This window comes from Fistularia commersonii, chromosome 19 (assembly GCF_037954325.1).
Source record: "Fistularia commersonii isolate RoL2024-O1a breed Wild chromosome 19, RoL_Fcom_v1.0, whole genome shotgun sequence".
NCBI lineage: Eukaryota > Metazoa > Chordata > Actinopteri > Syngnathiformes > Fistulariidae > Fistularia > Fistularia commersonii.
In genome coordinates, this window is record NC_141302.1 from 17,084,103 (window position 1) to 17,098,205 (window position 14,103).

Genomic DNA, 14,103 nt, shown 5'->3' on the forward strand with positions numbered 1-14,103 from the left:
GTCATGGAATAATCTACCTAAATTTTAATCCAGAATACTGGCAGAGTCAGAACATACTTTTTAGGCCACCATCATTGTAATCTCATGCAGATTCAGTCTTCTCCTAACATGGACATGCTTGATTGACTTGGTTTGGTTACATAAGTTGTGATCTTTGCCACTGCAGTATATGTTTGTTTTTTTGGTTGGGAAGTAACACTGGGAGTCTTTTAAAAGCGGGCAAAAACTGACCTGGGGTCACTCTCTCCATGGAGAGTAAGAAAACAAATTTGGTGAAAAAATGTAATCCGTTCAAATACTTTTACCAGTTTATTTTTTGTGTTTCAATTCCTGATTAGGCTTAAAAAATTAAACGATTCACAGGTGGACTGAAACTTTTTAGCTTACATTCCACAGACAGAGCGAGGTAGATAGGAGATGCAGGCACAGAATTTTTTACCTGAGAGCATGTTTTTTTGAGTGACTATAATTAGAGTGAACGGTTATGTCTCTGAAGTATGCAACCATGTGTATGACTCAGAAATCTGATATTCTTTATTCACTAAGTAATCTTACACATATAAGGAATTTCCTGTGGTTTACCAGTGCCTAGCAGACAACATATAATCTTAATAAAATTAAACCTTAAGTTAAAAAAATGTAACACAGGTGGGTGCAAAGAAGCAAGTAGTGCAAAGAGCAGAGGGGTCGAGTCAGCAACCGCGGGGTCCTGGGCAGGCTGCAGACCAGAAAAGGAGGCTTTGGTCCTGATGGCCCATACCCTCCAGCCAGAGGGGAATGATTCAAACAGTTTGTGTCCAGGCTGAGAAGGGTCTACCACAGTCTGACCTGCAGACCTTAGGGTCCCGTGGAGATGGCAGATTGCAGCCAATAACCTTCTCTGCAGTTACACTGCAGTTGGCCCTTGTCTTTGTGTACCAGATGGTGATGGAGGAGGTGAGGATGGGCTGGATGATGGAGGTGTCAAAGTGCACTATCATCATTTGTGGCAGGTTGAACTTCTTCAACTGCCTCAGGAAGAACATCCTCTGCTGTGCTCTGTTGGTGATTGAGCTGATACTCAGCTCCCACTTGTCGTCCTGGTTGGGAAATTACAGTTCCGGAGAAGTGTTAGGACTCCACGATGCCAGCTTGGTGTCTCTCAGGGTGATTGGGGTGGGTGGGCTTCTGAGGTCTACCACCATCACTGTCTTCAGAGCATTGAGCTCCAAGTTGTTCCGACTGCACCAGGTCACCATGTGGTGAATCTCCCACCTGTAGGCGGAATCATCCCCACCAGAGATGAGTCCAATGATGGTGGTATCATCCATGAACTTCAGGAGCTTGACAGACTGTTTCCTGGAGATGCACCTCTTGATATATAGGGAGAGGAGTAGAGGGGGAAGAGCGGTGCTCCCCAAAGCTTTGTGGGGAATGGGGATGAGTGGCTCCGAAGTAGCCCCAGCTGTGATGGAGGAGGTGGGTTTGGTTAGCTGGACCTTGTAAGTGGTTTTTCGGGGGATGGTGACAGGACTGTCCCATTGTCTCTCATAGTGGCAGAACAACTCATTCAGGTCATTGGCCAGGTATGCATTGTTAATGGAGTGGGAGTTTTGGTTTGAAGTAGGTAATCTGTCTGGATCCTTTCCAGACAAGAGCAGAGTCATTGGCTGAGAAGTGGTGTTGAAGTTTCTCACAGTATAGCCGTTTAGCTTCCCCCACTACCTTGCTAACTGTGTTTTGCCTGTTCATACCTGACTCTGTCCCCACTTCTAGACACTGCTTCCTTCACGGACCGTAAGCGTCTGAGTTTTGCTGTGAACCAGGGTTGTCATTGTTGTCACTCACCCTGGTTTGTGATGAAACATTACTGTCTTCACAGAAGCTTATGTATGATGTCACAGCCTCTGTGCACTCCAGATTGTTCATAGCAGTCCTGAAAACATCTCAGTTGGTGCTGTCCAAACACACCCGAAGGTCCTTCACAGTGTCATCGCTCCACTCTTATGATGTCCTCACAATAGATTTGCAGAGTTTTAATTTCTGCCTGGATATAGTACTTAAGTGGACCATGACATGGCAGAGTCCCAGACCAGCTTGGGGCACAGCGTGATAAGCATAGCTCAAGATGCTAAAAGCAGTTAAAGCACTTCAAGGTGTACTCCTCCTTTTGCCCAATGGCAATAACCCTATGCAAACTGGAGTGAAGAAGATATGTGTAGTATACGTATATGTGTATAGTGTATGTGCTGTAGACAACAAATGAACGAAATTGTGTTTTGAAGTTGTCTTGTCTGGCAGTGGAGTAGGATCTGTAAAGTGCATTCAACTCAACTGTCTTTGTCCACAAGGAGGAGTTAGAATATAGCCTCAAGAGCAGTTCTTTGTTTCAATGTTTGACTGTCGACTCCAGGCCCTGTGTGCTTTTTACCTGAGAACTCTCCAAAAGCACAGATAATATGAAGCAGAGCCAACAGTGAGCATTTCCAATTGAAAAGCCCCCAATGTGCTTCATCTTGCCTATCATGTTAAAGGTCTGCACTGCATATTACCCATTTTGGAAGATCTTTTTCCTCAGAGTATTTTCCAGGTATTTGTTTTAGTTTATGTTCTTATATATTTGTTTTTGTTGGGAATTTCCTTCAAACATAAAATGAAAGTTAAAACTTGATGATGCTTTAGATTGAGATTGTAACACATATTCAAGTCAATTGAATAACTACCCCCAGACCTAAAAGTCTGGGGCACTGAAAGATCTGGACAGCTGATATGTGCTTGTTTGTCTTCAGAGAGCAAAGCTCTGAGGGCAGTCCAGGTGACCCAGTTGGACAGAGACTCTGTTCTCATTGCATTTGAAAGTAAGTCTCTTCCAGCCCAAAGACACTGTGATTCTGCAGCAATCTGTCAAATTAACTCTTAATTTTTACACAATAGAAAGCGTTAAGATTGTCAACCTCCAAGGTTTTCCATGCAAACAGCTGGCCACAGAGATGGAGTTTGACTTTCTCATTGAGACTCTGGGTAACAATGACAATCATGACAAAAACAGATTTAAAACAGAGAATGGAACTTGTGATAGAAAAGTGACTTGTTTTTGCAGTTTGCTTGCAGGATAGCGTCCTAGCTTTCTGGAAGCACGGACTTAAAGGGAAGAGTTTTCATTCAGATGAGGTGAGTATCTCAGGTTTATATTTGTTCTGCAGTCACCAACATTTGTGAACAAAGAATGTTTGCATGTTTGCAGGTGACACAAGAAATAACAGATGAGAGTAGAGTGTTTAGAGTCTTGGGAACAAGCAGGTAAGTGGAACAAAGAGAGACTCTTTCAAATCCATTTTTTGTAAAACAAGTCTTCACACTAAGCTGGCCCTGTTCTTGTTTCTAAGCAGGAATATTTAAATCAATCATTTTTAGACTTTATACTAAACTTTTACTTTCACTGGGAATTCCTCACTAGTTTTCAGGAATTTTAAGGACAGCTTTCTGATAATGTCTTTTTTTTAGAAATTGTCAGGTCATTTGTTATGCATTGGCAGGTCATTTTTGCATCTTTTCAGCGATATTTGCATAATTTGATGCCTTTTTCTGTAGTTTCTAGCACATTTCCAGGTTATTTGGAGGCTCTTGATTATTATTGAAAGATCTTAGATTTAAATGCATGGGAAATCATTGAGGGTTGCGCAGTGGTAAGTGCTTCGGCCTCACAGCACGAAGGACCGTGGTTCGATTTCAAAAAGGGGACCTTTCTGAGTTTGCATGTTCTCCCCATGTCTGTGTGAGTTTTTTCCAGTTTCCTCCTCCAGTCCAAAAACATACAGCAGGTCACTTGGGAAAAAAAATTGGGAAAATCGCCCCGAATAAGTGAGGGAGTGAAAGGTTGTCCGTCTGTATATGTGGCCCTGCCATTGACTGGCCTGGGTATACCCTGGCTCTTGCCCAATGACAGCTGGGATAGTCTCCCTGCGACCCTGAGTGCAGGATAAGCAGCTGATGATGGATAGATAGGAAATCATTGATAGCAAAATAACAAGGATTCAAAAAGTAAAAACTCTTTAAAAAGACTTTTGCAAGAAGGCTTTACAAAAAAATGTAAAGACCAACTCTGAAGGTCTGAAGTGAAGCCATGTCTGTGAGTGAACTCACTCTTGACTCTGTCCAGGGACATCATCCTCCAGAGCACCCCGACAGACGACCCCTCAGCCCTGAGCAACATCTACATCCTGACTGGACATGAGAGCAGCTACTAACAAAAGCAGGCCATCATGTATCTTGCAACAAGTGACAAGTAACAAGTGACTAAATCTGTATCTGACACCAGCAGCAACTGATCGTCTACTGTGAATGTCAGCGTGGGATCAGTATACTCACAAAGACTGAAATTGTATGCATGGGGTTAATAAGTAGGGTTTTCTGTACCTCAGAAAAGGGATTAAAAACATTGATAGAAAAAACTTTTTTAACAGAAATATAACTGGCCTTTTTTAAATCACTGTTAGTAAAGTGGCAGTGTCTCTTCACAAGTACTATAAATCACTTAATATAGTTGCAACCCTTTTGCCCAGGTATTATTCAGCTATCACTGCATTGTCTGGGGTAGTAAATACATGAACATTCTCAATTCATATTCAGAGCCAGTTAGTGATGGTTTGTGCCAATGTTCTCCTGGCCCTATATTCCCATGGTCTTGTACTGTATTTCTTCAGTTTTCTCCCAACCTTATCTTTTCTGAGCACTATGTTCCCTCTGTCCAAGCATTCCTCAACCTTCCCTCAACTTTTTTAATTGTACGTACCTTCAAACCAATTAACCATCATATGAGTTCCCTGTCCTAGATCCCCTCAATCCCATAGTTTCTGTCCTCCCTTTGGCGTGTTCTCTCAGCTGCATGCCTCCTCAACTTTATCTCATCTCTCTGTACTCCCAGCCCTGTGTTGTTTTAGCGCAATAATGTTTCAATCAACAGTTCCCTCAGCTTTATGTTAAAACCTATGTTCTCCCAGCCCTCATACCCTTAAGACTGATTCCTCAGCCTTATATTCGTCCTGCCCAATTTACCCTTTTCCACATGCGCTCTCAGTCCCACATGTTCCCTCAAGACTGTTCTTTCTTCCTGATATTCCCCCAGCCACACACTGCACCAGCCATAGCCATGTTTCTCTGGTGCTCTGTCCATCTATAACCTTATTCCCCATTCCCCATTATGGCCCCTTTTGATTTTTTCATACTAATATTAAGGCACATAGAATGGAGGAACATAGGACGGGGGAGCAGATACAGTGTTTCACTGCCCTGCTGTTGGCTGCAAAGGGCTAGTTCCTGTTGAATTGCGGCGTCTGTAGATTGAAGTGAGCCACTGACTGTCTTTAATCCTGCTACCTGAAATTCTGAGGTGTAACATTCTCAATTGCCACGGCAGCTATAGAAGCACATCAAGAAACAGACTTAATATTGAAATGTTTTTTGTTCTAAAACAGGCCATGTGGTTGCTATTATATTAGAAATATATTTTAAATCTTGTGATATAGAGTTTTACTGTCTGCATACCCTCATATGGTAGTGTTTGGTATATATCTGCTATGCAAAAAACGGTTACGATACAAATCGACATTTGCTATCATTAGAGATTTTAAATTGCTTGTATTGACTCTTTTCAGTATCAAATTAAAATTGGATCAGATCATTTTCAGTCCCTTTTAAAAATCAACAAAGAATTAAATAAACACAATTCAGAAATTTCCCACAAATATAAAAGAAATTATATTAAACTCCTCTGGACATTAATTTTTGCGTAGAATGTCCATGTCGCAGATATTATGCAATATAGTGGCTTCTGAAAAATCACAACTTATTTTTCATGTATCCAACTCTGTGTTGTTGTCATAGGAAATATTTCTGCCTAAGTCGGTTCAGAAACTGTCATGATTAGTCATTAAAACTAGCAGGCTTGATTTCAGAGGAACAGAATGAATCCAATTTATACTTAGAGCGAGATGTTAACTCCCACATCTTCTTTATCCAACTTTGACCTTACATTTTACCATTTTTGTTCTGACAATAAGGCATCTCTGTACCAGAAATCTCTTAAAGGTTGTGATGTGAAGGGTTACCTATTTAAACTATGATGAAGTTTGTATTTGACCATTAACTGCTAATAATTGGATATAATAATAATAATAATAATAACAATTGGAATAATCAATAAATATTTTCTATTCAATTTTAGGATTATTTTTTCATTATTTGGATTTTGGATTTAACTTTGCAATCATTTTTATGGAAGTTTCATCATCCTAAGGGTTTACAATAAGTTATTTTGGTGTGTTTGTATGATTTTGTTACTGTTACAACTTGGGAATCAAGCAGGCCTGCTTAACCTATACAAACTGTGGTGAAGGAAGCTATAAGCGATTTGTATCATAATTCTTTGAAATGAGGACATTTGGCCATTATTGATGTCAAACACATACACCATTACTGTATGTGAAATATTCACGGAAATGTGTTTGTATTCAAGCCTGTACGTGTGCAAACCTTGTTATGTTATAATGTTATGTCTGTTGAAGGCTATGACTTTGCCCACCAACAATGCATTTTAAACTCTATAAATACTTACAGCTGGTGTCAAAGAAATACAATTAAATCGTCTTACTGGAAAAAATGTTGGTCTGAATACATTCATTGCTTTCAACATGATATTATTTATAAAAGGAAGTATCAGTAAAGCCTCATCTCTTCAGGAGAGACACATGAAAAATGTTGACATGGTAAAGCAATTTAAAAAAATGATATACCAGAATTTCAATGTGGATCAAGATCTAACAAACTTAGGTGTTATGAATACACACATAATTATAAAAAAATAAAAATAAACATGAATTACTAAATTGAACTTTACCATTTTTCCAGTGGTGGGAAACTGGAGAACCCCCACACAGACATTATGCAAACACAGAAGAGTCCCAATGTCAGAATCAAACTTGGGTCCTTTATGCTATGAGGCGGAAGTGCTAACCACTGCACCACCGAGCATTTCTGAATGTTATTTAAAATCTAAAACCTTTATCGGGCATAGTCAGAATTAAATTTCATAACTGTGAAAATAGGCAGTTCATCGGGAAAACCAAATTAGCCTAATTTCTGACAGATAATAAAGCATATTCAAACGTTAGATTTAACCCAAAAGAAAATGTAAAAGCAAGAGACCCAAACAATATTTTTAATATAATTATATAATGAAAGCTAACATCTTTACTTCCATCTGTATGCCTTTATTCCTTGTACTGTGGCAATTAGCTGTGACTAAGTGTAAAAATGTTTTACAAAGTCCTCGGAGCAAATATTGTTGATTTATTTTTTGAGCTTCCTTACGGCTAATCTGATAATATGTCACTTCAATCACACGTTGACATGATTTCAATGCACAGAAGCAGGATGATGGCTGAAATGGATGCTGTTCTTCCAATGGCCCTTGAGGGGCAGCATTGCATATTGGATACATGTGGTCTGGCGCATATTCACCAGGAGGCGCCGAAGAAGAAGCACAACAGGGACGCCATTTCAAACTTCATTCATTGGGTTCGAATCCTGCATCGTTTTACTTGTGAGTTCTTGAATTATTCCTCGAGTTCGATCCATATTCATCCGCTAGATGCATTGTGGTAGCTCGATCGTCGTTACGAGCGTGACTGTTGGGGTGTAGACACAATTAACAGGCGCTAGGTGGTCGCTTCTAGCTAACACGTTAGCTTCTTGCATCAACCGCTTTTTATTTGCAAGTATTAGCGCTTTTGAATTCGCTGTTGCGCACGTTGTAATGTAGGAAGTTGAACGTTAACATATGTTATTTTACAGTGCCGTTTCAAAGGTAATTAAGCAAATTCTACGAAAGTAAAAAAAAAAGATCGGCGGCGGTAGCGCGGTAGCGCGCTAGCTTGCTAGCCCGCTAGCTCGCTTTGTTAGCTGAAGTTGGAATTCTCTTGGTAATGTTACAGTCGTTGGCTCTTCGAACAATACCTGCGAGGGCAAATATCACCCCACCCCCAGCGGTTACTTAAGCGTTGGAGACCGAATCGTTAAAAGTCGATTGTCCTGGAACAGCTGAGCTAGCCCTCCGCCAACAATATAGTTAAGTCGTCTAAAGTAATGTTAGCTGCCCCACCCCCACCCCCTTTGGAGAGGCACTGGTGACGCACTTTTACAGGTGCTCGACTTTATTTTGAACTAGTCCTCTCGGGCTATTCGGAAGGGGTGGTTTGGATATATGTGATATTTCCCGCGACGGCGAAAACTCGGGCTTTTAACGATTTGCAAATCCTGTTGAGGGATCTGGACTTGGTTCCTTTCCTGTAAGATGGTTAACCTCTCACCGGAGAGGCTTCTTCATCTCTCGGTCTAGAATTGAAGGAACTAAGTCCAGTCCACAAGATTTGAAAACGATTGACCTAAACCTCCAAAGACGCATTTAACCGTTGTGACTATTCTTGTAACAATTTTACCTTGATCAAGTCTCGTGTTGACTCCAAAGTTTAATCCACGTTAACTTTTGGACCTACCAATTAGATGGTAAAATGCGACTCTAGTCTCCGTCTAAATGACTGTAGCTTTAACAAGTGATTTATGACTCTCTGTTTTCAAAGATAATGTAGCTTTACATGTGGTGATCGGATATTTCTTCTAGTCCTTTGAAATATGATAGTTGTCAAATATTCATATTATGTTTTCTCCTTTCAAAATTTCTGGCAGTTATTGATGGCCACTCTTTTACATTAACAATACATCCTATGATGTAGAGTAGTGGATTGAGAAGCGCTCAAATTTTCTGTATGGTTGAAAAGTAAATGCCATTCTTGGAGTTGTCACAGCCAGTTCATGATTGTTGATGATTTTTGACTTCCATACTCCCATCAATGACCTTGCTTTACTGATCTTTTACAGTGAATCTACACAAAAGAAAACTAACTTATATGAATTAATCTAACCATTCATAGGTTCTAGTGTTTAAAGCACAGAGCCTGGGTGAGATCTTTTCATACACTGTGCCCCATATCAAGATCATGTCCCATCTGTGAGCTGAAGCAGTGGAGTCGTCCTCAATACTGAACAAGTTTTAGCTTAAAAAACTTATCATTTCCCAAATTTGCTTGAAAAATTGTCTCATTTAATTAGATTTAAAACAAGAGTTGTTTAACACATGGTACATTATTTTTCTATTTCAGACCCGACACATCATTCTGTGTTGTAAAGCTAAGGTGGTCAATGTTGGGAACAGGAGGAAACATTTTGTTTATGTATGCTATTTCTTTATCTTCTAGGAAACATAACTTCATCATGGTGAAAATATTTATTGGTAACCTGGCCTGCAACACGACAGCCGAAGAGTTGCGTGAACTCTTTGAGAAGTATGGCGAAGTTACAGAATGTGACATTGTCAAGAATTATGGCTTTGTGCATATGAAGAATCAGTCTGAGGCGGAGCAGGCCATTCAGACCCTTAACCAGCATGAGCTGAATGGCTGGCGAATGAACGTGGAAATGAGCAAAGGGAGGCCCAAGTCTACAACTAAGCTGCATGTCAGCAACCTGGGCGAAGGAGTCACAAGTGACGTCCTGCGAACCAAGTTTGAGGAGTTTGGCACAGTGGTCGAGTGTGACATAGTGAAAGATTATGCCTTTGTTCACATGGAGAGAATGGAAGATGCCATGGATGCCATCAGCAAACTGGACAACACAGCCTTCAAAGGTGAAATATTAGGATGCGGAGAACCTGTAGTCATTGCTGTACATAGATAAACTTGTGGTTTATTGCCATAGTACTCATAACATTCTAACATTTGCTCCAACTTGACTGGGTGGGCTGAAGGTAACATCTTGCTTTATAAATCTGATGTAAATTAATTCACATTGTCATCTCTGAACCCGGCCCGATAGGATATTCCATTTCCCTCACTAGTTTTTGTTGAATGCGACCTGTTTTACTCTTATCTCACCTTCCTTACCTTGTTTCTCTCTCCTTACAAGGCAAGCTGATGAGTGTACAGCTGTCTACCAGTCGGCTTCGCACTGCCCCGGGGATGGGAGATCATACCGGCTGCTATGTCTGTGGGAAACATGGTCACTGGTCAAAAGACTGTCCTGTCGGTCGGGGGGAAGGCCATGGTGACGACTCGAGAGGTCGCAACGGGCGGGGGCCCCCACGTGGTTTCCCAGGTTATGGCCGGGGCAGTTTTGGAATGGCCAGCCCTCCACCAACTGATTACATGGCTGGGTCTGCATACAGTCGGGCTAGTTATGTAGGTGGGTTGCCGCCGCCGCCACCTCCGCCACCACCCCCTCGGAGACTCAGTGGCTATGGCTCTGAGCTGGGGGATCAGTACAACAGAGCTGACATGTCATCAGCTTATGACCATGACCATCTCAATAGTGGTGTTGACTATTATGAGAAGTACAGAGCTCGCCCTTACGGCTCAAGCTATTTTGAGGACAGGCGCATGTCCTATCTCCCCCCTCCTCCCCCTCCCACTACCTCCCCTGCAAACCTCTCCACCAATGTAGAGTCTTATGACTGCCAGCCACCAGCTCCACCTTCATCGGTCACCGCGTACTACTCCCAAGACCCCAATTCAGTCAGCCAGATACCGATCACCTCAGCGGGCTATACAGCAGGCTATGAGCGTAAACGCCTGTCACCGGTGTCAGCCTCCAGGGGCGCCTACTCTGCCTCACGGCCCAAGGATCATTATGTGCAGCGCTACACGCCTTACTAGAGCCACAGTGCCAGGTGAGCAACTTGCTTGTGAGATCTTGCAGCCGCAGTTGGACTAAATATCATTAATGGTGTAGTTTTCCTTAATTTGACAGTATGAAATATTCTGACTGAATTTTACACTCTACATCCTAGGTAATTTCACTATTTGTTCAAGATCTAACCTGTCTGTATCTGACAATTGTCAATTTGGAAAGTTCCCTGCAGAAACAAAATGACCTCAGTTTAAATTACTTTTAAGTCAAAGTGCACTGCCATATGTTGCATACATACAGAAGATTGAGATTTTTTTTTGTCCCAAGGCCCACAAGGCTATAGTAGAGTTATAAATATCTTAAAAAAAAAGATTGAGACAAAGACCAAAACAATGAAGCAGAAGAAAGTGCAGGTGCAGAGCTCAGTGCTACATTAATGGCTGGTGTAATCCCTGAGGATGTGTGTAAATTACATAATCATCAGAAAATCAGGTGGAAAACCTCAGATTGATCTCGTTATAATATTTTAGAGGTTAAATCAGTGAGTGGAAGCCTTTCACCAGCATTAAGTCATGGAATAAAATATCATCACAAAGAGGTTGCAATTATGGTGGTATTTAAAATTTTCTGTATTAACCAGGCATTAATTGTAATAGGTCGTCATATTTCAACTAAATCATTTATGTCAGACTGTTAGGGGGTTGTTGCCTAAAACAAAAAAATTGCTCTCTTTCTAGGTCTGTCTGTGAACTGCAGGACTTCTCCTTTGCCATCCTCCCCTCGAGCTTCATGACCCAATCAGTCTGCATAATGGATGGCAAAACAAAACATTGGACATGCAGAAATTCATATTTGGAAACTGCTACGGACACTTCTACAGATTAAAAGTGTTTCAATAAGAGTAATCAGGAGGCTACACATCTTTATGTTTATAGTTTAAAACTGTCACATGCAAGTTTTCAGCTATTTTAGCCATGTTTTTTTTACCTTTTATTTCCTCATATGAAGCAAATTGTTTAATACAGCCAATGTTAAGTTTTGGTTTTTTTATGCCATTTAAAGGACATTCTTGTTTCATCACATGAACATTTATGGAATTGGTGATGGGTTAAACAGAAGTTTATATCGTGTGTAAACAAATTCTTTTTTCCTTGATACATACATCTGACATGCTCTGATTTGGTTGTATGAATGTGGATAAAGATTTCAAGTTTTCAACATGACTCTAATTAATGTTTCCAATTGAGAAGTTACAAGAAGTATTTTGTTCTGAACTTACCACTGAGAGTTTGTGAAGGTTTTCAGTCCTCTAGGTCATGGTTAATTGTCAAATCTTATCCTGGCGCTACAATAAGATTTGACAACGATTCACTGAGACAGTTCTGACAGCCATCGTGTTCACACTGGATGCAGAAGCATCACTGCCTCGGCTTCACTTTTTTGAGCTATTAAACATTTTCAATCTCATCTTCCCTCTTCCATATTCACCCCACCTAGCGACTTTGTTTTTGTTGTGTGTTTTTTTTTTTTTTTTGTAGGTCTGGAAATGTATGTCTGACTGTCATGATGAAACTACCTTTTTTTTTTTTTTTTTTTAAATTTGGCCCTTTGTTAACTGGTTAGACTGAGATTGTATACTTCAGTTTTTATGTGACTTGAAGAAAAATTCCATCACTAGATTTTCAGTGTTTCTGTTAAAATAATACTCATTGTTATGTGACATTTGAAGGCTAGGGTTGTGGAAAATAGTTTCATCCCGAGAAGGCCACATGGAGGCTTTTTATTCAGGAAGTTCAATCTATTATGTCGAAAAAAAGGCAGTTCAAGTCAATATCGGCTGAGCAACTTGAAGTAACCTAACAATAAAGATGGAAGATGTGAACAAGTTTCAATCTGTTGCCCCACATGATATATGTGTATTACCTAGTGACAATTGAATCATCAATCACAGTTTTATCAAGAAGCTTGTTGACTCTTACAATAATGAGGATGGTTTGCTTTTCTGTGTAGTACACCTCTTTCAACTTGAAACATTCTTTTGTTTTTTGTGGTATAAGAAATAAATAGAAAAATATGTCAAGACTGGGAGAAATTGCAGGACTTTGTATAGTGACATTGTACATAGCGAGTCTCAAGAGGCAGATGGAAACTGCAATTTGTGATGCCTCTGCATCCATTGTGAACCTAATTCGACAACAGCAGAACTTTGCTTTTACCTTCACACCTAAAAGAATGCTTAAGTGATTGTAGGTGTGTGTGTGTGAATGTGTGTTGGTGGTTGGTTTCAGGATAAAAAATGTTTCTTTTATAAGATGAACACTGTAAACACAACTATTGGCTCAAGTGCACAACCATTTAGTCACTCCCTTGCCCACGTCCACACTTGCACTATAAGTAGTGTAAGTTGTAGTTCATAGAAAAGATCTATTAGTCAGAATACACCTATTCCCCACAGAAAGTCTTTATGGATGTTTGTTTTCAATTCATGGTAGATTTTCAATGAGAATTTGCATTCTGTGTTTCTGTGTGTGAAACATTTGGTCAGTTGTTAAGATGGTGTTTGAGAAATTAGTCAAACAGTTTGACTTCCCTTAAGAGCATAACATTCCAGCCTATCCCTTTTCTAAACTTCATGTGTGTCTACATACAGAATATCGAATTGAATTTTTTAACTGTTAAGGTTTATGCTTGTCTAATGTGCAAATGTTTGAAATAAAGTGTCATTGAGTGACACCCAGACAAAAATGCCTGCTCTGGAGCATGTGCAATACCTTCATGAACAATGTAGACATCTAAATAGCCTATCTGATCAGACGAACAACCTCAAGCCTTCTTAATTGGATGTTTTGATTGTGAATGTACTTTGACAGGAGGAACTCGTATTCAAGTGGGAGGTGAGGAAGTTGAAATGAATATCTTAGATTCGCATTTGAATTACATTTGCTAATTTTTATATAAGCTTTATGAACTGGAATACATGAGATAATTCAAAGTGAAAATATCAATAAAACCACTGTATGGCACCTAAATTATACATCAAGGGTAAGAGGATTTATCTGTTTCAAACCGTATTTTTGAACATTAAGGTATAAGTTTCAAAGCTCTGATTCAATTCATTGCAGTTGGAGGGGAAAGCGCTGTTTTTAAATAATGGACATAACTATGAAATGCTGATTTTAGAAGTCCGAGTTCGACTATGGTGCACCAAGCTATATCGAGACGTTTCCGTTGAAACATCAGATTGACACCATCACTGTCCATCATAAGTTTCCTTGAAATCATAATATTCCTGATACTTTATAATCACAGCAGTTTGTTGAGGTCAACAAAGCAAATCTTAATCTGTCAGAGTTGGTGCCTGTCAGTCTAATAATGCGGTTTAAAATA

General features: G+C 40.1%; 2 protein-coding genes across 7 annotated transcripts in view; both read left to right on the plus strand.

The window, feature by feature from the left end:
- Positions 1 to 6,627, plus strand: part of map4k2 (mitogen-activated protein kinase kinase kinase kinase 2) — a 41,748-nt gene extending 35,121 nt beyond the window's left edge. For all 4 annotated transcript variants that reach the window (XM_086165953.1, XM_086165956.1, XM_086165955.1 and 1 more), the window contains 5 exons: positions 2,769 to 2,837; positions 2,914 to 3,000; positions 3,080 to 3,150; positions 3,224 to 3,279; positions 4,139 to 6,627. In XM_086165953.1, the coding sequence (XP_086022079.1) occupies positions 2,769 to 2,837; positions 2,914 to 3,000; positions 3,080 to 3,150; positions 3,224 to 3,279; positions 4,139 to 4,226 (371 nt within the window). In that variant the 3' untranslated portion in view covers positions 4,227 to 6,627. The remainder of the gene's footprint in view (positions 1 to 2,768; positions 2,838 to 2,913; positions 3,001 to 3,079; positions 3,151 to 3,223; positions 3,280 to 4,138) is intronic.
- LOC147223949 (RNA-binding protein 4.1-like) lies at positions 4,262 to 13,461 on the plus strand. Of its 3 annotated transcripts, XM_086165958.1 has the most exons (5): positions 4,262 to 4,360; positions 7,404 to 7,579; positions 9,291 to 9,718; positions 9,997 to 10,756; positions 11,454 to 13,461. In XM_086165958.1, the coding sequence occupies exons 2-4, from the start codon at positions 7,476 to 7,478 to the stop codon at positions 10,740 to 10,742; spliced, it is 1,278 nt and encodes a 425-aa protein (XP_086022084.1). In that variant the 5' UTR covers positions 4,262 to 4,360; positions 7,404 to 7,475; the 3' UTR covers positions 10,743 to 10,756; positions 11,454 to 13,461. The 3 variants fall into 3 exon arrangements, with proteins under 3 accessions (XP_086022084.1, XP_086022086.1, XP_086022085.1); XM_086165960.1 differs by lacking the exons at positions 4,262 to 4,360; positions 7,404 to 7,579 and adding an exon at positions 8,261 to 8,324; XM_086165959.1 differs by lacking the exons at positions 4,262 to 4,360; positions 7,404 to 7,579 and adding an exon at positions 8,406 to 8,541.
- Positions 13,462 to 14,103: the final 642 nt, after the last annotated feature.

What these genes read in the sequence shown, in the direction of transcription:
- LOC147223949 (XM_086165958.1), top strand. Translation starts at nt 7,476, where the DNA reads ATGTGGTCTGGCGCATATTCACCAGGAGGCGCCGAAGAAGAAGCACAA. An exon ending in AATCCTGCATCGTTTTACTT is followed by an intron (nt 7,580 to 9,290) that starts GTGAGTTCTTGA and finishes TTTATCTTCTAG; the next exon opens with GAAACATAACTTCATCATGG. An exon ending in GGACAACACAGCCTTCAAAG is followed by an intron (nt 9,719 to 9,996) that starts GTGAAATATTAG and finishes TCTCCTTACAAG; the next exon opens with GCAAGCTGATGAGTGTACAG.